Below are 25,742 nucleotides of genomic sequence, written 5' to 3' on the forward strand. Positions count from 1 at the left end.
GAAACAGAACTCTATCCAACGGCTCACCACCATAGTGAACCCAATCCTAAATCGTCCATCCAACACAGTTCATCTGCTCAATCATACCCCCTGGAAGATCCGTTTCGAACCCTGGGTCAAGATCTGGCCAGAGATGCCAAACTTCCTTCCCCTCATCACGAATTTCGCTTGGAAAACCCCGAATCTTGTCTCCAAGATCAGGAAGAAAACCTCCCAACGTGAGACCCCAGTTATCCTTTAGCGACGAAACGATGTTTGTGCCATTGCGTCGTAAAGAAGTCAATACCATTGAATCAGCATCTTGTTCCAGAATGGCCTCAACATCGTCGTTCTTATAGACTCCCTCATACCGTCTCGCCTGTACCCTAGCTACTTCATCCGCAATCCCAACGAACGTGGATATGACAGCATCAGCAAGAATTGGCGCAGCCTTCATTGGTCCTGCTGTTAGGACAATGATGGCTAGTCCATGCTCGTCTATGAAGCCGAGTTGACTTATGTAACTTTGTGCGCCGCCTATTTTGCTGTAGATTGTAACGGTGTGAGGATGCTCGTGTTAGGGTATCTAAGCGGAGAATTTCCAATGGCATGCCGCTCAAGGTATGCGCGTTGCCTGCGAATGAGGATGGTTTAAGCCAACCGTTTATTTTAGAGTGCGTTAGAGGTAAGGTTTGGGATAGAAGAGCGTGGGAGAATTTGGAGAGATCTGATAGTGATGAAACTCTACCACCCGCTCTACACCTGTTAGTCCAGCACAGTAGTATCGGAGTGAACTTACGGAGTGTTTAGACCATAGTCTGAACCTCAACTGCTATCACCAGCAGGAATAACAGCTTTACTCGCATCCCCAGGTTATTCCTCTAATGCCATCCCGAGGAGGGCGAAGGCCACGCTTGAGTAGGCGGGCCTTTCGTTGGGAGTAGTCTGGGGATAAGACTTCTTCATTCCGCCGAGGAGTTCTTGCTTTGTTAGTGGTATTGTTGGTTTGATGAGGTGGGAGGTTTACCTTTACGGTTGCATGCTTTGTTGAGAGTTGTTACACCACATGGTGGATAGTCAGCATCTTCAATTGGCGGGAGACCGTATGTGAGGAATAGGTCTTTGAGGAAGTAGAACTTTGAGAAGCCATCTATATACAATTAGTATATAGTCCTTGCGAATGGATGTGGCTTACTTACAGTTCGCTGGAGAGCCGCTTAGATAAGAAGCCAACATCCTCAGACTAACATCCTTCCACTCAACCCCCAAATCTCCTTCAAGCCCAGGAAGCACATCCGTGATAAGAGTATCCAAGTCCAAACCACTCTTCAAAAGAAGATACGTAGTAAAAACTTTAGATATCGACCCAATAAGATATTGTGAGCCTCGATCAAGTTTCTTAGTACCCCTTGTGTTTGCAACGAGGTGATGACACTACCAAACCGGCTCATGTTGATCTGCGCTTACAACAGCTAGCGAGAATGAATCATTGTTCATTGGCCACCCTGCTGTAATATTTCCAGAGATCGCTGCATTGAGAGTGTTTGTTAGGTTCAGGGCTGCGGAAGTGAAGATTAGAGATGTGTTTAGGGATGTAGGTTTGGGTAGAATGGGGCCTTCGGGATGGCATTTAAGTGCTGAAGCAGACGCTGCCAGTAACAAGAATTGAAGAAAACATCATGATTGAACTTAAGAGATCAGAGCTACTGGTTTTTTTGCTTCTTATGGTCTTCCATCCTATACTCTCAATATCCTTATGTTTGAAGTGCAACTGACTATAATGTCCTCGCGTCCAAAATAAGAAATAGTCTACGTTGCTCAGCCCTGTATTGTTCTCAATTGAGCTCTTGACCTGTAGATCAGTAGATCTGCACGGCATTTCTCAATGGTGTGGCGCTAAAGCAAGATTAAATGCGAGATACGATGCCAAGCTCTTGGAGCCTGTCAAACCCCCCAAATTCTCTACAAACCACCACAAGAATGAACACAAATCATGTCTATTGCTATCATATCTCTTGCCATCATCAAATCTTGGCCGTATCCATTCCACCGGGTATAAGCCTCCATCGTCTCGCAACATCATCCCTCGGCACAACCCCCATATCCTCAACTGCCCTCTGGTTTACAAACCCAGGACCACCGCTCTCCCATGCATAATCCTTCCACTCTCCCAAAGCAGGCCACATCTTTTCCCGAACAATCTTTTCGATCTGCGCCTTGCGCGCGTCATCGCTTATAACACTGTTCCACAGCGCCCACGTCTCTTCCAGCTCGTCAACGCTGGATACACCCATTACACTAACTCCTATTTTGGTTCCGTCTACGTTTGTGCCGAATTGAGCGCCTACGCGCGCCCAGTTGTCCAGGGACCAGCGGATGGCTACTTCTTCGAGGTGTTCGCCTGATTCTTGGGCGATGGTGGAGAGATGGAGACATAGATCGCGGAGTTCTTGGGGCGCGGGGTGCCAGGATCGCTGGGGGCCTGCATCAATGCCCCTCGTGGTCAAAAGGCCCATGTTGAGCATGCTGGCGTTGGGAAGACATTCCACGCCAGCAGCCTTGAACTGATCCAGTAGTGCTTGATTGCCAAGCTTACTGTTCTGTATGCAGAAATTGCCATATGACATGACAGCATCTAACGGCTCTCCCGTCTCGCGCAAGACCATTTCTGCCAGAGAAGCAAGCGTATCAACAGGATACCCGCTGATACCCACATATCGCACAAGGCCCAGATCCCTCAACCGTCGCAGCTCGAGCACAGCAGCAAGAACCTCTTGGGGCGAAACAAACTCGACATCATGTGTGTACACAAGATCAAGGTACGGTGTTCCTAGTCTTTCCAAGCTGCGACACACGCTGTAGTTTATCCAAGCGGGAGAGTAATCGAACTGGTCGCTTGCGATGCGCCCGGCTTTCGTGATGATGAAGTATCCGTCTCTGGGAGGTGGAGGTGTGAGTTTACGTAGGGCATCGCCGAGGAGGAGTTCGGAGGGACCGTAGTAGGGGGATGTGTCGAAGCCGAGGATGTTGTGGGAGAGGGCTTGGCGGACGATATCGGTGTATGGCATATGGGTTGGGTCGGGGTGGTATTGGACGTTGAAGGTTGCTGTTCCGAGGATTAGAGGGGGGAGGACCTCCGACAGAGGCTTGCGTTGAGCCATTGCGACTGAAAGTATGAGTCAAAAAGGGAGGTTGAGGGTATCGTGGAGGAGAGAAAGAGGTTGCGACTTGATCGAGATCGTCAGGGTCCGGATGGTATTTTTATTTTTTAGGTGCGGCGCACATTCGGGTAGTGGGGGATCTTGGTGGAGGGGCACTGAAGGATCTAGAACATGAGAATCACAAGAAATGTGAGCTTGTCAAATACTCTTCTTTTTGTGTGCTTGTCAAATATTATTTTCTTCAACAAAAACAAGGGTCTTTACTTCAGGGTCCCTGCATCGAGCGATCCAAGCACGATCGCTTTATCGCGGTCGCAAGATAATGAATCATGATAAACCACCGAATGGACCCGGTACCAAACCAGATTGGGAGAGTGCGTAATTTAAGCATTCGGTTGCGTTATTATTTGCCGAGACATGTCAAATGTTGGTTGTTTGTATTGTGGCAGTTGTGGTGGTTGTCTGACATGGAGGGACAAGAATGCGAAATATTGGATTGAGCTGAGAATCGTTCTGTCATGATGAATCGAAATCTTATCATGATGACTGACAGGCCGCAGTGACAGCTAAGTCAGTTCGGCTAAGATCTTCTATCGCCGTTCTATTACCCTTCTATAAGACGGACTTTTTATCTCTCCGGCTGGGCATTTGTCGCCCCATATCTAGCATGCTGAAAATTACTAAGCGGGAAACGGAAAGTAGTCAATCGATTGTAATCAGATTGATTCAAAGTGGTGATTGTGATTGTAAGAGCAGAGTAGTTTCATCCCACGCTCCAAACTCCAAGACTAGCAAAAATATCACTGTAACTCCTTGCCTGCTTGCCAAACATGTAAAGACCCATCATGACTGCGAAACACGTCTAAGCCCACGACCAGACGAAAAACACCAATCGCAAAAATCCCCCGACGATCCCTCATTGTGAACAAGACAATACCCACCACAGCATTTCTTGCATGTCTTTTGCGTGCGTTCAATGCACTCGTTGCAATTCATCCCGCATTCCCAGCAACTGCGCGAAACCTGTCGCTTGGACAAACCACAATCTCCTGTACTGTTGTTAAATGGTTGGTAGCATGCTTCGCACCACCACTTGTTGCACGTAACACAGAATCTATCGTTCAAACATCCTGCGCAGCGTGGCACGAATGATGAGTGGCCTGGTCGTGGCGTTGTAGCTGCTTGTACTGATGACGACAGGATCGGCGGGGGTGATAGCAGTGGGAGAGCTGAACTGTGTGTTTCGGATGTCATGATTCCCTCTGGTGCTTTGCCACAGGATGCGCAGCCTCCAACGGCGAATGTAGCGACGGCAGGATTAGCCGCTGTTCTCACAGGCGGTTTTCCAAACGCAGGTGAATTAACATGTCGCGGACCTTGACAAAGCACAGCATCAAAAGAAATAATTCCCTGACACGCAAGTAAACACGGCGCCCAATCATCCATATCACCCGTAGACTCAATCACACGGCCCTTGTTAGACCAGTACGCATCTTGGTCTGTAGTTTCGCTAAAGATGTACAGGGCTTTTAGACGTGGGTTGGACGGGCGGGTGGGACGACAGGCATATGCTAGGGCGGCGCGCAGTTTTGCTTGGTTGAGGTTCTTTGCGCCGCGGATGGAGAGCATGCGGACATTGTAGCTTGGATCGTTGATTATGTCGTGGCATAGTTCTGCTGTGACGGAGAGGCCGTCTAGAATTAGGGATTGGACATTTTGGAGGATGGAGCGGTTGCTGAGGGTTGAGAATATTCCTCTCAAGGGACCGGCGTAGAAGCTTCACCATGTTAGCGATTGCTGAAATAATGCGCCGGCTAAAGTGGTCGCAGAAACAATGTGGACCAGGTGGGTTATCGACTCACTCATCTTCAGTCAAGTAATCCTCGAGCTCAACATTATGCCAAACGGCAAGTTTCCTCTCCTGCTTAACCTCTTCACAATGCGCAGTCTTGACTCTTGTAAGATCAAGATGTCTAAAAACACCAGGTGTTTCGTGAAGCAGATATCGTATATCTTGACAAGTAGCTGCAAGATTGAGAATTCCTGATACAGGGAGGTAAGGAAGGGTATGACGGAGGATGAGGTCGTTGTATAAGGTGTCGAAAAGGGTCAAGCCCTTGATCTCTGCGCGTGTGTGGTGGTTGTTGATGGTTTGGCTCATGTCAGGCTGGCATGAGTATACTAGAGTATGATGAGGAAGAAGAATGAAGATGGGGAGACATTTTGGAGGATATATAAGTGAAGTAGAATGGATGGGAGCTATGAGACGAGGAGCGTGGGATGGGCTCATAGAATGGTCTGAGATGAGATTGGATTGGCGAGCCAAGAAAATAGGGTGTGTGTCGAGTGTATGATCTACAAGACAGCTTCAAACATCAAGTTTCTATTTATTACACAAGCTTGTTAGTTAAGCTAAAAGTTTGATACACCATTTGGGACATGATAGACAGTGACACACTAACACTGCGACAGATCAGATGGGTGGGGGTTATGCTGCTCAACATTACTTCCCGGCTGGACCGGAAAACACCAAAAAATAATACTACGTGGAGGGTATAGGCTGTAGGAGATCGGCCCGTGTGAGAGGAGTCATGCATGGGTGGGGATTGTTGAGATATTGAGATGGCATCACCAAGCTTTGCATCTTATCTTAAAGCGCACCATTCAATTGTCGGGAGGGGGGTCGTGGGCTCATGTAGGGTCCTACCGGGGTCGAGTAGCGCCAAGGATACAGCACTGTTCCCCTTTCTTACCTGCAAGATGGTCGGCAGAATTAATGGCTAAATAACAGCGGTCACGGCGGGGAGCTATCTGGATTGGGCTGGTAAGAGGTATCTGTTTCGAGGTTGGATTGAGGTATGCTGTGCCGTCTTCTTGCTAAACCCCCCGAATGACAAGCTGTACAGATCAACGTGTAGATCAATCTTACAGCTCACTCGGGGTCCGAGATAGCGCCAAGAAAGCCTCATCTGTGCTTCACATATGCAGCCCCTCATAATTGATCAATAGTGATTGAGTGTTCAGTGTCGCTGAAACTTGCGCTACCAATCTGATCATCACTATGTTCCAAGGCTTTGATCACCTTTCTTTTTTGTGTTTCCGGGGATGTAGTCCCGGTTCATCATGACCGCTTCATGATGGGTGGTTACGTTGCAGTTTGTGGGGGTTGCAAACAACACAATGTGTGTTTCACTGTTTTTATGCTCGGGCATGAGAGTCGAGACAGGTGAGATGCAGCAATAGCGGTGTGAAATTGACTTGATGGAGGATTATTTCCTTTGTTGCGATCGACATAGGGTAGAATGCCAAGAATGCGACTCAACATGCTGCGTATCCGTATAGCTTCACTTGAGATTACGAGTAGATGGTCTGAGGGCTCTACAGCCTCTATTAATTGCGCCGATATTACTACCCTTGACCAGTGACACTCTCCTAGATGAGATCTACAGTTTATCGCGTTTAGAACATGTTTTAACTGCCGTGTCTCAGTTCTAGTCCACACTCTAATTTTAACCATGTTGTTAAGCTCAATTATCGTCTGTGCAAAGGCCAGTGCGTATCATAGATTGAACTCGAGCTCAAACGAAACTGCAAGGTGCTGTAACAGTGTTCTGTTCGATAAGATAACAGCTGTCTCCATCACAAATCCGGGGTAACTGTGTCGGAAGATTCATACTCCGTTATCGATACCGCTTAGTAAAGCTGTCAGGCAGCTCACTGATGTGTCTTCTGGACGATGCTGGAAGAACGTCACCGAAGGAGCTGACTGAGCATTGCCTTCCATGGCTTGACTGTCCATGTTTTCTAGTACCTACTGTGTATTCTTGAAACTCTTGATAGAAAGCTTGTAATAGTTTTATTTCACCTATTTTCTCTCATTTCGCATCCGTGCTTGTCATGACTTGACCGCCCACTACGTAATTAATCTAGACCCCACCAAACACCGACCAGCATCGCCGCCAATTCCACCATTTACTTCCACATACTCACGACCATGGAAGAACCTACACCACTGCGCTGGTCAAGCGCCCTATCAGTCCTAAATCCCTCTACAATAACAACCAAGAATCTTCGCGGCGACAAGATCCTCCTTCCTCAATCCGCTCTCGAACAACTCCTCGCCGCAGCTCGATCTCAAGCCCCAGCGACCAGCAACCCATGGTCAACCGACGCCGACAGCGCACAACAACTACCGAACCCGTTGACATTCCGCCTTGTGAACCCGAAGAATAAAAATGCTGTTTATGCGGGTATTAGGGAGTTTTCTGCGGAGGAGGGGACGATGGGGTTGAGTCCGTGGTTGACGGAGGCTTTGGGGATACAAGAGGACGAGTATGCTACGAAGGAGGTTATAGATCTTGAACAAGACCAGCGGATGGAGCTTGACGGCGTTCACATCAAAGTCGAAGCGCGACAATTACCAAAGGGCACATACGTCCGACTCAGACCTTTGGAAGCAGGCTACAACCCCGACGACTGGAAACCACTACTCGAGCGCCAACTCCGAGAGAATTTTACAACGTTGAGCAAAGGATCCATGTTAGCAGTCAAGGGTGCGCGCGGGGAGGAGTTCAAACTTCTCGTGGATAAAGTTGCGCCTGAAGGAGATGGTATTTGCGTGGTAGATACTGATCTCGAAGTCGATATCGAAGCATTGGATGAAGAACAGGCGCGGGAGACATTACGACGAATTATGTCTGCGCAACGAGGTTCTGCGGATGGTAGTTCGACTGGTGGAGAGATTGATGTCTGGAAGGCTGTTGAGGGACAAGTTGTTGAGGGCGAGTATGTCGATTATACGCTTCCTTCGTGGAATAAATCGCAACCTCTTGCTATCGAATTGACGACCGACGAAGACGATTACGCACTCGATTTATTTATTACACCAAAGTCTTCAAGGCAAAGGGCGGCACCGAGGGGGGCTGTTCATGTCTTTGGCGATTTCTCACCGACGGTCAATGGGGTGAAGAAGATTGTTATAAGTCCGACTAATGTCGAGCTTGAGGGCGCGGAACAGATTGCCATTTCGGTGCATGGATATAAGCATCCGGATGCCATGGAGGAAGCAAAGACGTTACAGTACACATTACGAGCGAAGGTCGATTTACCAGACGAAAAAGCCGAGTCAAATGGGACATCCAACGGCCACGAAGAGCACTCTCCCGATGATGAGCAATGCAGCAATTGTCTTCAATACATCCCCAAACGAACAATGATGCTCCACGAGAACTTCTGCCGAAGGAACAACATCGTCTGTCCAGGCTGCAAAACAGTCTTCAAGAAGGGCTCTCCAGAATGGGAAGCACACTGGCATTGCGAAAAAGACGAAGCATTCGGGTTATCGACAGCCAGCAAAGCAAAACACGATGATGTCTTCCACACAGAGCGACAATGCCCGCATTGCGAATTCACTACAAATTCTTTACCGGATCTTGCACGACATGCGACGAGTATATGTCCTGGAAAACTCATCCTCTGTCGCTTTTGTCATCTCGAAGTCCCCCAAGAAGGAGACCCTTTTAATCCTAGTGCTGAAGTCCTCATGTCAGGCCTCACAGCACACGAATTAGCAGACGGTACGCGCACGACGGAATGTCATCTCTGTGATAAAATCGTTCGGTTAAAAGATATGGAGACACATCTTAAACATCACGAACTGGATAAAGTATCCCGTTTGACACCGCCGATTTGTCATAACGTTAATTGCGGTCGAACGAAATTCGGTGTTGGACCACGAGGTCAGGTTCGACAAGCTCCAGCTGAAGAACAAGCGTCTAATGATATTGGTCTTTGTGCTATTTGCTTTGGACCGCTTTATGTTAGTATGCATGATCCAGAAGGCAAAGCCCTGAAACGAAGGATTGAAAGACGGTATTTGGGTCAATTGATGACTGGCTGTGGGAAGGCTCACTGTGGGAATGAGTGGTGCAAGACTGGACGCGCGAACGCAGGCCTTGAAGCGAAACCTTCAAACACAAGAGAAGTGCTACCACTTGTCAAACCCTTGCTAGCTCAGGTAAAGGAGGTTCTGTATTTCTGTACAGACGAGGGAAGTCAAAGAGGCAGAAAGTTAGCAGAGATGATGGCAAGCGAGGGCATTTGGGATGTAGAATGGTGCATTGCAGCCGCGGAAGCTGAAAAGGGGAATTTAGAAAGGATGAGGGATTGGTTACAGGCTTGGGCGCCTACGAAGTAGGCATGTCACGAAGTAGGTATGTCTCACGATGGGATGACTATGAAGATATAGAGATAGATTCATCATGGCAAGATGCCCGCTATTTGCAACCATTACTACATAACCTTATACAAAAGTACTACACGTTGCTCAATTCTCATATGCGCTTCCATCGAGACAAAATATTTTATTTTGACGCCCTGCAATCTTCGTTTGTCCAAAAGCCCTTACACATCTCTTGACTCCCGGTATGTATGTGGGACTGAGTGTCCAAGTTGCTTACTCTCGTGTTCCGCCTCGTCTGCTGGTGCTGGGGTTTCTGGTGTGATCATGAGCGCGGGCGTGGCTAGGTTGCTGCTGGGTACAACTTCAGTCTTGACACCCTCGACATGTTCCGCCTCAGCATCTTCTTTATCATCTTCCTGGACTTGTGATAGTGGTCGAGCATAGCCTGTGCCATCGGGAGATTCCCCATCTTCTTCGCGACGCATAGACCCGTCGAGATCAGCGCCAACCATTTGGGCCAAGCTGCTAAAGTTGAACATGGGTTCAGAGCCAGCACTTCCTGCATCGCGCTCTCCGTCGTCGCTGTACGCAAGACTAAGTCCACTTGACCTCGGACCTGCGGCTTCAGTGCCGAGGTAATCGGGTCCTGTGTATGTACCGACGGGACTATCATTGACGGAAGAGCCTACTGAAGAAGCGTTGCTCATTTGTCGTAGATGAGAGCCTCCGCGCGAGGGATTAGCGGGTAGGGGGAGAGAACTTGACGATGAAGCTGGCCCGGGTTGGGTATCTGCTGTTCCTCGATCGACTCCCTTGCCCTTTCCGGTATCGTTCGTTTTCGGCTCAGGTGAATCTGGGTTACTCGCCTGTGAAGCTCTCGACATGGTCGCCTCGACACGTAAGTTGCTGGCAGTACTATTACCACGTCGACGTCCCAGTCCTCCTAGAGACAAACTGCTAGCGCTCGCTCCACTGGCGCTTCCACTATAAGGATTGCCACCTTTTTTGGCAGCTTTCTTTTCCTCCTTTTCTCGTCTCTTCGTCTCTTTTCGGATGGCTTTATCTTCCTTACGCTTTCTTTCCTCCTCGGAAGCAAGCGAAAGACGAACGGCTTCCATTAGCATCATCTCTTCAAGTTCTTCCATGCGATTCCTCCGTGTGCCTCGAGCTCCTGCCTCAGGCTGCCCCTCGCTTGCTTCACCTTGTGTACCCTCCTGAGCTTGACCTGTACTGGAAGTCCCTTCTTCGGTGGGTCGTGTATTTCTTCGGCCGAGCCTCGGGGCGCGCAGTATAGTCCGTTGCTCGTTGCCACCCATAAGAAAAGCTGCTGTGTGCAAGGCAGTTGCTGCAGCAGCCCGACGGGCTTGATGGTTTCTCGCCGAAGCAAGCTTGGCTGCCCAATCGGGTCTCACGCGGTCGGTTGTTATAACGTTCGGTGCGTTCGCAGACAGACTATGTGCGCGTCGACGGCCGGGCGTAGTTGGGGTTTGAAGGGTGCTGTTGAGGGAGGTCTGCGATGACATGGCCGTGTTGTGGTTGTTGCCTGTGGAAAAAATGAGGCCTCGACGGAAGGGTGGAGGTTCGTAGGTCACTCCAAACTCAGGTTGTTGACAGTACGGGCATGCAGAAGGTTCTGAGATAAGCATTTCGGGAGGATCATCGGCGTTGAGCCCTTCGTTGGGGTCTCGAGCTTCACCGTTGGGGTGATGCTCAGGAAGATGGGGGTCGGAGCGCTTGATCTGAACAAAGCATTCGCTGCAGATAGGTTGGTCGCAGCATCTGGTACTGTTCAAGTAAGGTGGATAGGTCAAGAAGCAAATAGGACACTCATCGGCGTCCTTGTACAGGAAAACCTCGAGAGGTTGTCCGTTGACGAAAGGATCATTAGGTAGAGAAATCTCCTTGGGGGATAAATCGGTCGACGAAGCGTTTCTTGAACCTCCACTGAGGGCAGCCGCGAGAGCCTTAGCTCGAGGCTTAAAAGGTGTCTTGCTCTGTCCAGTTGAAGGAGATCCTCCGCTACGGTCCGATGCGGCAGAAAGAGTTCTAGGTCCCATCGGGACCGTCAAGTTCTGTAAATTGTTGTTCGACGAGGAAGGGTTGTCTGATGGGAGTGGTTGAGGGATAAGCTCTGGGTCGGGTGGCGCATCGGCTGGAGGGACGGGGAGGCCACGAGCAGCAGCGATCAGTTGATGTTCAGCCCAGCTTGAAGACCAATCATTAAGGCCTCGCCAGAATGGCGCAAGCTTTCTTTCGATCTATAGTTGTCAGCTTACCGAAAGACAAAGACCAGAGATCATACCTGTAACTGCCTCACAACAGGCTTGCTAAAGTCCTCAGTACCAGTATAGGTACCCAACGTAACCAAATAACCTCCGTCAACATGTTCTTCGCGCATGCTCCTCTCTCGTTCCTTGGCTCGAGCCACACGTTCCCTCTCTAACCTACGAGCCTCGCGCTCTTGTTTGGTCTCGCGACGTTCAAAGGGAGCATCTTGTTGTTCACGGTTGCGTGAGGAGGGACCGAGGCCAAAGATGTTGATCTCCGCTCTACTGATACGACGACTTGATCTGTTGTTGCTGTTGTCTTGTCGTTGTAGATGCTCGCGGATGGAGGGATCGACGGGTTGTTGTTGTGAATAACGGCGAGAGGCATCGCCCTCGCGGGACTCTTTCGTATTCGAGTTACCCATGATGGCGATATCAGCTGTGGCGCGATCGCGCACTTGGCGACTTGTCCGACGTCAAGCCGAGGGACGATTCAACGGTATCGATAGAAGATGTTGATTGTGATAAGGAGTGTTTGTCTGTTGCGCGATATGGACGTAAGGTAGAGAGGAGGTATGTACTGGTCAAGATGGATTGAATGGGAAGGTAGGTGGAAGGTACCGGATGTCCCGCGATAGCAACGGATTAAAGTGGAGTGTTTAGGTAGGGAATGGGACGGGGGAGGGGCCAGAAACGGGGGACAAGGGCTTTCGTCTAAGCGACTAGGTTAGTTTCCATGCCCAAAAAGTTAGGAGTGTGTTGGCCAAGTTTAGGTAAGATTTGATGATGACAGTTGAGAGCGATAACGGATGTTTTTTTGTTTTTGTTGATGATTGGGGAAAGGAACCTGAAGCAATTACTGGAGGTTGGGGGAGACAGGGTACAGAGACCAAATAATTAGAGCACTTTGTATGGTAAAATACAGGTAGTTATTTTGACACCTTTAGTGGAGTGGAGCCCTGAGCAAGCACCTGCCTCATGTGCTGTAACGGCCTGGTCCCCTGCTAACTTTTAGAGTCTGGACCTCACTGGACCTGGACTGGCCGGATACTGGAGCCCGTGAGCCAGGCGGGCGGGTAAAAGCAGACGCTGAATCCGATGGACGTTGGATGCGGGGTAGCGCGAGCTATTGACAGCCGAAGAGTAGGTGCCTTTCTTTAATGTTAGTAATAGGTAGGTAGGTATTCATGAGAGATTTAAGATGGAAATGGATAACTGAGGAATTGACCCTGAGGTGGGCTGTCCACTCAAAAGAACCTTTGCATTGATGGAACTGGGATACAAGCAAGCGTCGTAAGCTATGGAGTTAAAGTAAGCTGCTAAACTCTTTGGTGCGGAACTTTTTTTTGGGGGTGAGAGATTGGATCGTGGTCAATTCATTCATGCTGCCAGCTGCCCGTGCCTTGGTAATAATTCCCAGCTACGTCTTGGCTTGCATTGACAAGTGTCCATTATTATCCCGATGCCCAACTTGCACCTGCATTTGCTTTTTATTAAACATGTCATTCTATTTATACAGTACATTTATACATGTCGGGTTTGATAGTGACTGATCTACAAGTCACAGATCTGCAATCAGTGGACGTCAGTACTGACTCGGTCCCCATTAAACGTCATGATCCATCGCCTTGATCCTTGAACCTAGACCATCAAACAAAATCAGGAAAAAAGAGGTGATCTGCCCTGTTTCATCTTGACCTTGTCTTCACCGAATTTTGTAAATGTTCAGTTTACAGATACTGCAAAAGTGGATGTGCTGTCAGATTGAACAACATGCGATCTGCCTCCGAATGATCCGGATGGTATGTTAATGTTGCTTTGCAGAATCTGAATGGCTTCGCTTAGAATGGCTGAATCGCTTTACATGTCGTCGGGCCATCAGACAATTGAGCTAAGAGACGAAATAATACGGACACTTTGTGCAGACTTAGGCCTGTACTCAGGTTGCTTTATTTTGGTGCCATAAGCTGAGATGACAATTGGAAGATGGCCGACTTCAATCATTCTGCATGTACGCAACGCGATGGACTCACTCCAAGTTCCGCTATCTCAGAATATTTACCTCAATCGCAATAATGAACACAAGCTCAATAAAAATATACTGTTAATAGGTCTATCGTCCGCCTCATACAAACATAAGTTCAACAAATATGCTATGTACCAGCACGTCCAACAAGCCAACGTGATATCATACAAACCCAGACCCCAAACTCCAATGTACAACTATCTACCGCCTGAAAAAAAAAACAATTTATCGTCCTCATTCATCTCTACCAGAAGCTGCACCATCCGATATAGTGCTGACACAAATTCTCCAACTTGGTCGCCTCCATAATCAACTTATTCACCTGATTAATCACATCCAACTCCTCATTATTCTTGAAATCCCTTCCGGTAAGTTTCTGCTGCACACGATCCAGCACTTCAACCGCACGAGCATTCTGGGATTCTACTTCGGGTGCTCCGTTGGTGTCTGGAACACCGGCGGAAGAGTTTGTGCGGGCTCGTGCGCGTGTTTGGATGGATGGTTCGGGCGCGTTGAGGAGTTCACTGGGGGCTACGTCGCTGTCGAGGATGCTTTGACGACGAGCTCGGACACCGCCGGGGACGGGCATGGCTGTGTCGCGGTCGTTGCGGAAGTTGGGACCGGCGGGGGATGGGGCGTTGGTGAGACGCCATGTTAGGAGAGGGTCGTGGATGAACTGGAATTGTTAGTATTTGCCTGATTGAATGAAGGGACGGTGGACTTACGGCTTCGAGAACAGCCATGACGCTTTCCTTGTTGTCTCGGAGCACTCTCATCACGTTCTCACAAGTAATTCTGAAAGAACCCTCGATGTTGCTGACTTCCATAGCATACGTCAACATGCGCGTCAATCGGAAAGGAACCCTCTCAGGGTACTTCTCTCGCTTCATGGCGACCTCGAAACAATCACCGAAATCGATATGGATGATCTTTCCAGTGACACGGTCAAGCATGAGGTTAGACGGGTGACGATCACCCAGACCAAGAATGTAGCCCACCATGGACATAACACCGAGAGATCTTGTGTAGTTTGTTCGTCTCTCGAGCCAAGCCTCTGAGGACTTTGACTTGAGCCACAAGACTCGGTAGAGATCTTGTCCGGTAGTGTTATCCAACGCATAACCAAACACCTCGACTTTCTGCATCAAGGTGAGGTTGTCGTAGTCAGGCGCCATCTGAAGCATGATGCGATGCTCAATATTAAGCAGAATCTTGCGACTCTCACGATATTCTCTAATGAGAACGTGAAGGGTGTCACTGTTGGGCACCCATCCAAGAAGACCACTGTTCTGCGATAGAGGAATAGCTGGGTAGCGCTGGATATTGAGATGACGTTTGAAACATTCCGAGTCGTGTGCTAGAAGAGTATTGCATAGACCGAAAAGCTGCATAACACGTTCGTCCTGACGAATATCTTCATGACCCTTGAGAAGGAAGGCGTAAGACTTTCCATCGCTACCGTTGACGTTGAGCTTTCGCGGGCGCTGCTTAGAGTTGATAACGCTAAACGTCGTGTCGAAAGACATGATCCGTACAATGGGTTGTCCGCTCTTGTACGTTCCTGGCACGGCGAGGTCAAGGTCCTTTGCGCTGAGAAGCTTGGGCGAGCAGTACGTCAACTCCAGAGTGGTGACCTGTGGCAGCTGTCTGCTAATTCTGCGGAATACCTGGTAGTACAGATCCCAAGCCTGGTTGAGGTCGTTGACGTCTTGACTCGTCTCGTATTGTCGACACCAGTCTTGGGCTTCCTTGAGATCACGACCGAAAGCCTGGGCGAAGGAGATCTCACGAAGAGTCTCAGGACCACGCTCCAAGAGCTCATGAAGAGGTTCCAGAGTGGCAAACATGCCTTCAATGTTGTGATCGCCAAAGTACAAGCGCGAAGCTTCTTCCAGACCCTCATGCCAAAGCTCGTGCCACAAGACAGCCACGCGAATGAGTTCGTGACTGACGGTGTCTGCTTGAGCGACCAGATTGGCGCTGTGTTGTCGCATACTATCCATAATCTGTGCTGCGGAACGAGATCGCCTTGTGTTCTGCCAGGACTTCATGGCGACGGTGAGAGGGTAGACCAGAGCCTGAGGATGAGCTCTTCCGACATCGGCAAGCAGATTATGCACCGATTGCTGAACGCGCTTGTTAGGCTGGTTGATTCGTGCAATCAATTGAGGAATGACCTCTAGCCATGTGTCGACGCTGACGTTGGCAAAGCCTTCTGTCACGGCTGTGTTGACATCTGCGCTTCCTCCGTGCGTGAACCAAAGAGTAAGCAGACGGAGAGTATCCTGTAGCGAACTTCCCTCTGAAAGAGCGATTGACTTGAAGAAGCCCTTGACGGCGGGAACAACATGGTCAACCACCATCGCTTGGTCCGCCCTCGACAGGTGTCCTTCGTTCTGGGCTGTAAGAGTCTGCACGATCTCAAAGTTGGCCAGCGCCCAAGCGTGCCAGGCCTTGTACCAGCGAGGGTTATACTTTGTCGCCTGCGAGTATGAGGTAAGGATATCTTGAGCCTGGGTGTACTGCCAGTCGTCCTTGTTGAGAGCGATCAACCACTCTCCCTGTCTCAAGTAGCACTTCGCCAACAGGACGGTCTGATCATACAGCGCTCGTTGAGTCTGAGGGCTCATGACAGCAGGGTCCATTGGGTTCTGGAACCCGTAGTCGTTTGTAATGTTAACTTCGCTACCAGCTTGAGCGTTGAGGTGCGCTCTCGCCACGTCCAGCCTATGCGCAGCATCATTTGTAAACTTGCGAAGGCAGTAAAGTGTCTTTTCAGGAATCTTGGTCTTCTGTGCAGACTGCTGGCCAAGCTCCCACTGGTACTTGAGCACAGCGTAAATAACCTGTGCCGCAGGTGCACTTCTCGGGCCAGGACCAGGCTGTCGCTGATCGTTCCAGTAAGGTATCATAGACTCCAAAGGCGCGTCGGTTCCGATGAGTTGCTTGAGTGACTTCTCCGCCAAGCCCATTCGTCCAGACTTGCGACAAAGGTTGGCAAACTTGATCCACATGTGCATGTTTTCAGTAGGTGCAATCACTATAGCACGAAGCCTGAGCATGCGCTGCCAAACCTCGACGTTCCTTTGACATCCCTTAAGTCGTGTCTCCCAGGTTCGTCGCATGATGGCCTGCTTCTTCTCGTCGCATTGTTTGTATACGATGAGCTCCTCCAACTCTGCAAGCATTTGAACACGAACGACGACTTGGTATGCTCGGTTGTATGACTCGCTAACCAATGCACTCAACTCGGTATCCAGACCTTCACGAGCTTGCGTGACACAAGCGATCGCTTCACGGAACTGATTGCGGTGGAGAGCCAGAATGGCACCAAAGAATGAACGATCGGGTGAGTACCTCTTGAGCGAAGAGAGATAGTTGTCCATGGAATCCCACTTGTTGAGACCCCAAGCAGCGGCCGTCGCAAGAGGCGCGATCATTCTTTGGACCTCTGGTGTAGAGTTGGCCCAAGTGCTGCCCGTCAAAGAGGCCAAAGCCTCCCACTCACCCAAAGCATGCAAACAACGCATCTTACCCATGACGATATCAACAGGAATTGCTTGATCCTCAGGAATCTCTTCCTCACGCTTGTTGTAAAAAGCAAGCGCCTCCTCCCAACGCTCAAGCTTCTCAAACCAGGTTTCCCGAAGCTGAATCCCCTCCTTGTAGAGTTGAGCTTTGCGAAGAATACCGATGGCAGCATCAGACTGTTGGAGCTGATTGTTGATAACGATCAGAGCTTCCACGGCACCGCTGCTCTGATCTTGGAGAAACTCGAGTTCCTTGTAGTGCAAGGCCTTTGCGTACGCGTGACATCGAGCAGCCTCCCTACCGAGAACTCTGATGTCAATTGGCAGAGCCTTATCGTCGTGTTCCATGAACTCGGCGAGGTTGAGCAAGAGACCCAACAGATCAGGTGGAACGTTTTCCGATTTTATCGCGCTCTCGATGTTCTGGATGAGTTCATCTTGGAATTGCTCGTATAGTTCGCTCCAGCAAGAGACGAATGCCGAGTTGAAGAGTTCTCGAGCAAGTGGGAGGTACACGCTTGCAAGACTGGCACAAGCTCGAAGGGCATGGTTGGGTGACTCTGTAAGTAACGTCGTACTGAAGCGTCGTAGCCACTCTTGCCAATCTTCCTTTGTCGACTTGCCCTTGGTGTCCCAAGCTGCCTTGAGGTGAATGGCGTTCATCTCCAACTTCTTAGTGCCTTGGTCCGCAAACGCAGGCTCGTCAGCGCCATCACCGAAACCAGCCGCCGAGGTCAAATCCTGTGGCAGGACCTCTCCCTTCTGGAGCTTGCTGACAAGAAGCTCGTAATTGGAGTGCTGGATTTGATGCAGGTTGATAGTCTTGTTGACAGTACCCATGAAGTGCAGGTAATCCTTGCCCAATTGCTGAATGAGAGCACAGAGTGTATCTAAAGCCGCAGTGCGTAGCAAAGGCTCGCCCATGTCCAACACACGAGTAAGAGGATGAATGATCTTTGCCGCATAGTCATTCAGATTGACCTGTCGAGAGATCTTGCCAATGGTGTCGATAGCCTGCTTTCTAATAAATGTAGGCTGACCCTGCTTCTCAAACGTGCGGACAATAACAGGAATAATAAGATGCATGTACTCCTCTGCGCTGGCGCCAAACACCAGAAAAGCGTGCATAACCCTCTCAGATGGTGTGCGCTTGGCAGAGCTATCCTTATCCAGAACTCCAAGCATCAATGGTAACAATCCAGCCAGGTAGATCTTGAATTCACCCTCAAGCGATCTGGAAATGGCCTCAACGAGAGACAGAATAGTAGTCTGTAATGACGGAGAGGTATGCCAGTATTCTTGAAGGATCTCAACAATGGAGGGTAGATAGTTTCGGATATGTTGTCGGACAATGCTAACGAGAGTGGCCAGTTGGTTAAAGTAAGACTCAAGTCTGGTGGAGGTGGCTGATCGAATGACTTGAAGGAACGCTGGGATAATGCGATCGAGGAATGACACACACTCCAAGCCAAGGGTGCGAAAGATGTTCATAATTGCTTCAATTACAGCTGCGTGGTGCTGGACAAGAGATGAATCCTTGAGAATCTGGAGCAAGGCGTTGATGACGACGGTAGGGAAGTATTCCTTGTTGGAGGGTGTGAGTCCGGTCATCATGAGAGAAATGTCGGTCATTTGAGTAGCCTCGCCAGGTCGCGAATCGGGAGTTCGTTCTTCAGCCTGTGCAATGTCAGTTGTTGTCGGGTTTCACATAAAGCAAGACTCACCTGATGCTTGTAAGGGTCAAGTGCACCCAGGATACCCATAAGCTTAATGGTCTCCTGTCGCAAGGGAACCCGTTGTCCCTCTGTTCTGATGATGCTCTGCAAAATCTCGAGCAACTGAGGATACTCGATATATGGTTGAATGACATATCCAGAGTTACTCGCAAGCTGGCCCAGCGCGTGAAGAGCAGCTTCTCTCTTCGCATTTGAGCTCTGATCTTGAAGCGCGTCAAGAATAAGTGGCATCAATCGATCCTTGTAAGGCATCATATCCTCACCACCAACAGTCGCAAGCTCACCAATCGCCTTGAGAATAGTGGCAGCCACTGATGGGTTGCTGTCCTTTGCTTTGGGTAGAAGGACCGAGATCATGGGCTCGACATAAGGCTTGATGAGAGACTGGGCATTCTGAACCAAAAGACTCAACAGCTTGGCGCTCTCCTCCTTGTTACGGGCCACATCGGAGAACTCAAGTTCAGTGAGCATTTGAATCAGCGTCTTTCGCAGTGAAGGAATAACATAAGCCGGATTGTACCTAGCCAAACGGCCAACAATAGCGATCGCGACTTCTCGAATGGAAAAGACCTCATCGTTCAGGGCAAAGAATAAAATGCGAATGTTCTCAGCCTTGGCTAAGTGTCGATCGAACCGTTCATCAAGAGCTGCAAGAACTGTCCTTCTGATGTTGGGTTCAGGATCTGAGACTCCGACAGTGAGAAGTTTCTCTATAACGTCACCGACTACCTGGAGTGCGTGATAACTGGTCTGGTTGACAATTGGATCTCGGACGTAAAGTTGACAGCATGTCAAGGCTGCTGCTTCTCGGATTTCTGGGTCTTCGTCTTCGACGTACTTGATTGCGACATCGCGGACGAACTCGTTGAGAACGTGACCTGAGAAGTCGAAGCTTCCGAGAGTGTTGAGGGCAAGCTTGACTTCAGCTCTTCGGTGCTCGTAAGCGAGGGGATCCTTGGCGTCTTTAGGGATGATAGGGACGGAGCTGAGGGTGTTGGGATGGGGTGCTCCTAGAGGTTTGAAGGGTTCGCCGCAGAGTACTATACTGAGCATATCGAGTAAACGTTCTTGGATCGTGGGCTTAACTGGAGGGATGTAAAAGGCCATGTCGACGAGAGCCTGTGTAAGTTTGGGAGTAAGATCACACGCAAAGATGGGATCCAGGAGTGCCTCCATATATTTGCTGAGAGTCTGACCGACAGCCACGGCAAGACGGCTGATACAGTCGAATACTGGATCGACTGAGCCTCTCTTTCGTGATTGAACGCTGAGTCCCTCGCGTACGTAGATCAACACGCCATCGAGATATGGAGCAATGGCGCTCTTGACCGAATTGGCGATATTACCAATTGCCAAGAAAGCATCATTCCTCTCCTTATCCTTCTTCAACATGCCCGACAAGTAGACCATGAACTTGTGTAGCCATGTATGCGCAAAGTCTGCTGGAGAGTAACTGGCCAAGTCAGGGATCAACAGAACCACAGTCTTTCGAATAGTCGGGTCCCTATGATCCTTGTGCTTGAACACGATCTCACACGCTTGCTGGTAATGCTCCTGCATGTACATGGCTCCCTGCTCAAGAAGCTCCTTCAACACAAGTAACGAACCATGAATAGATTCCACAGTGTTGACCTTGAGACCCTGCTTCGCCTCGTTGTAAATATTGCTCATCCACCGCTGCTTCATCTCTTGATCTCGTTCGCGGAGGATTCGGAAACAGGCGCTAACTGTTTCTGCGGATGTCGCCCGGATAAGCTGTCTGGAATCTCTAAGTCCAATCCAGATCCAGTCGAAGATTGTCGGGATGTACTGATACATCAACGTCGGAGCGCTGCGAGCCAATTCTCGCAGGACAAGCACGGCACTATATCGTCGCTCCTCCACGCGGTCGTTCTGGAGCCATTCGAGCGCTGTGTTGACTTCTGAATCCACCACCTCTGATATCATAGATCCTCCAGGTCGACATAGCTTTCCAAGCGCGATTGCAGCCGGTTGCATAGGGTTGATGTCCTTTCCGCGGAGAATTGTTTTGAGATTTTGGGTGAAACGCGTGTATTTGACTGCTACGTCGACGCCTTCGAAGTCGATGAGCGCATCGAGAGCGTAGATACCGCCGAGACGTTCGGACGAGTCGCTCCCGTGTGTGATGAGCTGTGTAATCTTATTGTTGACGGCATTGTAAAAGGACTGGAATAGTTCGGGGGAAAGATCTCGATGGCAGACCGTTACGAGCTCGCGAAGCTGTACGGCGGACCGTTTTCGCACGTCGTCGCTAATCCTGCGGGGATATTAGGTTTGTTTCGTTGCCATGGAGCAACATGGGCATACCTTGACTTGAGGCCGCGGGTGACTTGCTCCAGTCGCTCGAGGGCGACCTGCTGTGCTTGTGCCATGGCACTGAGATGGATACGATCAAGGGCGCATGTACTTGATTATGGAAAGCCCGGGGGCAGAATCGTCAAGAGAGTGTGGGGAGCTTCGAGGTAGGCGCGCGGTCGTGTGCGTGTCGAACGTGAATATTTCGTATGTATTGATGTACTAGGGCGATCGTGTGTTATAAATAATGCCTCCAACTAGGCGCCACCGAAAGAGGATATTAAGAAAGGCGCATAGCACCGGGGGGAGGTCGAAGTTGAAGGTTGATGAGCTTGGGTCAGGCGGAGGTCATTGGAGACGGATGTTTGGGAATTGGTGGAGCGTGCCAAAGTAGATGCACAGTGCTGATTGGTACAAAGAGCTAGCAACGACGGTCTGGTGTCACAGTTGGTGGGAGTTTACGCACGGACTTTGTACTTTATGCTTGACCGTTGTTCCTCGGCTCTTATCGATAAGCTTTCTTCATTTGATTTAGGAATCGCCAGGACTCGCCTCAACCTGGTAGACATTCCTAACTTATCCACCTTCACGATCCCACCCACTCAACGCTTGACTCCTCGATTTTGCTGTGATACGTGCATCACTTACCGGTTGCGACAAAACACCTCTTCACTCTTACGTATAATACACTCTCAATCATGGGTAACGACGGAGGCTCCATCCCCAAGCGTCACGAGCTCGTCAAGAATGCTGCGCGCGCTCCTACTACTCAAGAACTAAAAGCAACAACCCTCGAAGCTCTTGCCCACGCTTGGTCACACTGCGCACTCAGCGGCGAACCTCTCGATATCGATACTCTTGTTTCCGACTGGCGCGGGCGCCTATACAATTATGAAGCCATTCTCAACGGTCTCATGCCCTCCGACGAACCCGTCGACGTTACACCTGCGAGTCTGGGTATCAAGTCACTGCGCGATGTGGCAAAACTTAAGGTTTCCAAGAACGGCGACAAGCTAGTGTGTCCCATTTCCATGAAAGAGTTGGGCACTTCCGTCAAGTCCGTCTACCTCGTTCCCTGCGGTCATGTCTTTGCAGACGTCGCAATGAAGGAGATTCAAGAAAAGACATGTCCAGAATGCGGAACGGAATTCGAGCAAGAGAACATTATTACGCTCCTACCATCCTCGAAAGAAGATGTCGAGCGATTGGAGAAGAGAATCGAGAAGCTTAAGGGTGAAGGATTGACGCATACATTGAAGAAGGATAAGTCGGAAAAGAAGAAGAAGCGCAAGGGTGATGATGTGAAGGAAGAGGAAAAGGTTGTGAAGAAGGAGGATGCTAGGATTAGTGGTATTAATAATTCTTTTGCGGCGTCGTTGACGGCAAAGGTTTTGGCGGAGCAGGATGAGAGGAATAAGAGGCGAAAGCTTGTGGCGGGGGCTGCTAGAGGTTGAGGATAGAACTAGTTTGCAGTATATGATAATGATACCCTTCGAATTGATTGACTTATGATTGACCCATAGGACATATTCACTATTGAAATTGAGTACAATGCTGTCGTGGTGGTGTCGACACATGTTGTTGACGGTACTGTACGAAATGGTGATCACAGAACCATGCAATTCTCAGACCATGTCATGAGCGCCATATCGACACAAACTAATACAAGTTCCGATGGAGTTCCATAAGTCGGCATTGCAGTATTAAAGAGGTATCGATGTCCGAAGCTGTCTATTCGTGGGATGACAATTGAAGTATGTCGCCGCTTCATAGCGAGGCACTTGTGCAGGGTAGACTGTCAGTGAGGGATGTTCAGCAAGTCGAATATTCGACGCGATTGACTTCTACAGTAGGCGCATGGTGTAATTCATGCAAAATTATTCATGAAAGAGAAAGAGTTCTTGTTTACAGTTATTGATCACGACGGTAAACCATTCCTGTCATATTTAGTTTTGGCCTAAGATCAAGACTTCGCCACGCAACAAGGATTCGCAATCTCGAAGACAAGCGTCTCAATAAACAACAATAGCTAAAACTACCAGAACACCTGGGTATATCATTCATCGCATATCATATCCAAAACCACTTTCCAATAACTTATACTCCATTACCAAACCTCAAAAACTCCCTGGTAACCTTCCACTTCGTCTCCCCAGGCTCAGGATCCCTAAAGAAAGTAACCAAAATCCCGTCCATCTCCGCCGGTCCAAAAACCGCATTCTTGATTCTTCGATCATTCGGAATATTAAAAGGCGGCTCTAGACCACTCGTCTTAAGCGCAGTAACATCCAGCTGCGGTACTCCATCTGGCGTCATAGGTTCAGGCGATGATCCTAAACTGTATGGTGATCCGGATATGAACTCTTCGGGTGTTGGGTCTGTGAATGAAGGAGGTGGTGCAGGGAGACTGGGAGGCTTGGTTGTTGGGACTTTTATCTTTATGTCTTTGCTGACGAGGTATTCGTATATTTCTTCTGAGTCGAAGGACATTGAGCTGGGACTTGGTATGCTTCTTGGACTTCCAGTGTTCCAATCTGGTGTGTCGTGGCCGGACTCTTCAATTTCTATGCTTCGTGCTGCGATGATAGATGTTTCACGCGCATGCCATAAATTCTCCCTCCGATTGCGCATCTGATCCCTCGTCAAAAGATTCAGGGCCGCCCTTCGAAGTAAAGGATGGCGACACTTGATAGCGACCCAGTAAACAGGCGGTATAATCTCTGTCTCAAAGCTGAACGTCTCGAGTTTGGAGTTTGTGCCTGAACCGATTATCGTGGATGCTAGAGAGATTATCGTCGCGCTGTTGGCTGTGTAGCTGTCGTAGCCCATCTCGCTCGTGTCCAGCGCGGTGGAGATGTAGATGAGCGTGGATTGATGATAGATCCTGAGAACGTTGAGGGCGCTTTCTAAAGCCGGCGATTGTGGTGTCATTGCTGTTATGACTGTGAATGCGGCGTGCCAGCGATTTAATTGTGACAAAAGGCGCTGTTGTTCGTGTTGGAATTGAACGATTTGTTGAGGATCTGCGTCTGGGTCGAAAATGATACTTCTCGCAGCGAAAGCGAATTGCAGTGTATCGTCTTGTAACAAGTACAACGCATACCTTGCTTCTTCGATACTGCTGAACATGACGGGCATGTCGGTCCAGCTTCGTAAATGTGCTGGAATAGGCGCGGGACGACTGCCGAACAAAAAGCTCGAGAGACTTAATCGTGCGTAGATGGGCACAAGAACATGCTTGATGGTCTCCATGGCTGGTGATCGCCCATTACCCAACGTTGAAAGAATTTGTCGTCCTTGACAGATGTGCATTTGCGCAGCGGTGTCCCGATCGATAAGAAACTCGACACAAATGAACAACACACAAACAAGCAACGGGACAAGAGAAGGTTCATTCCGATCACCCCAGTTTCGTAACGAAGTAATCGCATTTCCATACTCTCGGAACGCAAAGCGCGTATCGATTTCCTTAGTTCTGTTCTCAACAGCTTCATGAAGACTGCTAATGGCGAGAATGGCGTGACGAACAGCTGGTTCTGTCGCACTCATCTTAAGGACTACGCCGCCCCAGAAACTTGCATCGATGACGCCTGAGAGAACCTTTGCGGTGCGCAGGCGGTAGTGGTCGAAGGCGTGGACTTCTTGGTGGGAGTCGAAGCCTGGTGCTGGACTTAGGGACATTGGTTCTGGGGAGGAGTTGGGTGATGGACGGTAGCCGTCGCATTGACGCCCTGTTTTGATACATCGTAGACAGTACGGCTTGGCTTCTACATGGCTGTTAGTTTGCGAATACTAGAGTGAGACTCAATATGTACCATCGCATTTGACCTTTCGAATTCTATCACGGTTAGTGCATGGATGTCAGATGAGAAGCGGAGTAACTCACTTGCAGGTAATACAACCAGTACGGACCTTTTTACTGCCCTTCCGACCCGATTGTTTGGGCGGTGACTGAGACGGGACCGCGTACATGTCTGCAAGGTACAGACTCTTAGTTTGCAGATAGCGCTGACTTGAGGCTGAAAAGAATAGAAAAAGTCCGAGGTGAAGAGTCCGAGGCTAAGAGAAATGAGAAGGATGGTGATGCTAGTGGGCGACGTGTAGTTTTATCCCATGCCGTAAGGATAAAGATAGGCCAGGGATCATCGCTAAACAGCCCCACGGCAGTGCAACGGCTAAGTAAACCCCTGCACTGGAGGATTGTGGCGGAGTGAGAATCAGGATGCTCAGCTTGGGGGCCATTTTGATGATGTATGAGGGAATGACTTACAAGGTTACAATGATGAAGCTGTCTTTTGCGATAGTGATCCTTTTAATTATCTTTGGTGTTGATACAGGCAGATTGATAGGATATTTACAGCCCGAGTGGGATAATGGGAGAGAGATGGAGTGCATCCACCTCAGTAAGCAATCACAACATCAACCACAAGGAAGCTCTACTCTGCAGAGTTGATCCCCCTCTCGGCGGGCCAAAGAGTAGATCAGTATAGCTCAATATCTCAGGACCCTAAACATCAATCTTTCGTCATACAATCTATCACAGTTA

General features: G+C 49.4%; 9 protein-coding genes across 9 annotated transcripts; 2 read left to right on the forward strand and 7 right to left on the reverse strand.

The window, feature by feature from the left end:
- Nucleotides 1–46: 46 nt before the first annotated feature.
- Nucleotides 47–436, reverse strand: B0J16DRAFT_385121 (uncharacterized protein; the record flags this gene model as incomplete). Its single annotated transcript, XM_046131477.1, has 1 exon — nt 47–436. The coding sequence occupies one exon, from the start codon at nt 434–436 to the stop codon at nt 47–49; it is 390 nt and encodes a 129-aa protein (XP_045983708.1).
- Nucleotides 437–852: 416 nt separating this feature from the next.
- Nucleotides 853–1,215, reverse strand: B0J16DRAFT_385122 (uncharacterized protein; the record flags this gene model as incomplete). The annotated part of the gene is made up of 3 exons (XM_046131478.1): nt 853–959; nt 1,007–1,129; nt 1,179–1,215. The coding sequence occupies 3 exons, from the start codon at nt 1,213–1,215 to the stop codon at nt 853–855; spliced, it is 267 nt and encodes an 88-aa protein (XP_045983709.1).
- Nucleotides 1,216–1,969: 754 nt separating this feature from the next.
- Nucleotides 1,970–3,331, reverse strand: B0J16DRAFT_146283 (Aldo/keto reductase family-domain-containing protein). Its single transcript, XM_046121973.1, has one exon. The coding sequence runs from the start codon at nt 3,138–3,140 to the stop codon at nt 2,004–2,006; it is 1,137 nt and encodes a 378-aa protein (XP_045983710.1). The 5' UTR covers nt 3,141–3,331; the 3' UTR covers nt 1,970–2,003.
- Nucleotides 3,332–3,864: 533 nt separating this feature from the next.
- B0J16DRAFT_343190 (uncharacterized protein) lies at nt 3,865–5,729 on the reverse strand. The gene is made up of 2 exons (XM_046127991.1): nt 5,003–5,729; nt 3,865–4,917 (listed from the first exon to the last, which is right to left on the reverse strand). Exons 1-2 carry the CDS (start codon nt 5,428–5,430, stop codon nt 3,984–3,986), a joined length of 1,362 nt encoding a protein of 453 aa, XP_045983711.1. The 5' UTR covers nt 5,431–5,729; the 3' UTR covers nt 3,865–3,983.
- A 1,171-nt stretch (nt 5,730–6,900) lies between these two features.
- Nucleotides 6,901–8,747, forward strand: B0J16DRAFT_372792 (ubiquitin fusion degradation protein UFD1-domain-containing protein; the record flags this gene model as incomplete). Its single annotated transcript, XM_046130493.1, has 2 exons — nt 6,901–8,684; nt 8,714–8,747. Exons 1-2 carry the CDS (start codon nt 7,135–7,137, stop codon nt 8,745–8,747), a joined length of 1,584 nt encoding a protein of 527 aa, XP_045983712.1. The 5' UTR covers nt 6,901–7,134.
- A 692-nt stretch (nt 8,748–9,439) lies between these two features.
- On the reverse strand, nt 9,440–12,494 carry B0J16DRAFT_146296 (uncharacterized protein). The gene is made up of 2 exons (XM_046121974.1): nt 11,624–12,494; nt 9,440–11,579 (listed from the first exon to the last, which is right to left on the reverse strand). Exons 1-2 carry the CDS (start codon nt 12,011–12,013, stop codon nt 9,543–9,545), a joined length of 2,427 nt encoding a protein of 808 aa, XP_045983713.1. The 5' UTR covers nt 12,014–12,494; the 3' UTR covers nt 9,440–9,542.
- A 1,084-nt stretch (nt 12,495–13,578) lies between these two features.
- B0J16DRAFT_415356 (armadillo-type protein) lies at nt 13,579–21,515 on the reverse strand. Its single transcript, XM_046133519.1, has 4 exons — nt 21,209–21,515; nt 18,869–21,158; nt 14,340–18,821; nt 13,579–14,290 (listed from the first exon to the last, which is right to left on the reverse strand). The coding sequence occupies exons 1-4, from the start codon at nt 21,271–21,273 to the stop codon at nt 13,859–13,861; spliced, it is 7,269 nt and encodes a 2,422-aa protein (XP_045983714.1). The 5' UTR covers nt 21,274–21,515; the 3' UTR covers nt 13,579–13,858.
- A 223-nt stretch (nt 21,516–21,738) lies between these two features.
- B0J16DRAFT_343195 (Rtf2 RING-finger-domain-containing protein) lies at nt 21,739–22,713 on the forward strand. The gene has a single exon (XM_046127992.1). It carries the CDS (start codon nt 21,895–21,897, stop codon nt 22,648–22,650), a length of 756 nt encoding a protein of 251 aa, XP_045983715.1. The 5' UTR covers nt 21,739–21,894; the 3' UTR covers nt 22,651–22,713.
- A 422-nt stretch (nt 22,714–23,135) lies between these two features.
- B0J16DRAFT_305706 (uncharacterized protein) lies at nt 23,136–25,304 on the reverse strand. Its single transcript, XM_046124754.1, has 3 exons — nt 25,083–25,304; nt 25,012–25,034; nt 23,136–24,963 (listed from the first exon to the last, which is right to left on the reverse strand). Exons 1-3 carry the CDS (start codon nt 25,166–25,168, stop codon nt 23,294–23,296), a joined length of 1,779 nt encoding a protein of 592 aa, XP_045983716.1. The 5' UTR covers nt 25,169–25,304; the 3' UTR covers nt 23,136–23,293.
- Nucleotides 25,305–25,742: the final 438 nt, after the last annotated feature.

Source organism: Fusarium flagelliforme (assembly GCF_020744385.1).
Source record: "Fusarium flagelliforme strain FIESC 12 MPI-CAGE-AA-0113 chromosome Unknown B0J16scaffold_4, whole genome shotgun sequence".
NCBI classification, from domain to species: domain Eukaryota; kingdom Fungi; phylum Ascomycota; class Sordariomycetes; order Hypocreales; family Nectriaceae; genus Fusarium; species Fusarium flagelliforme.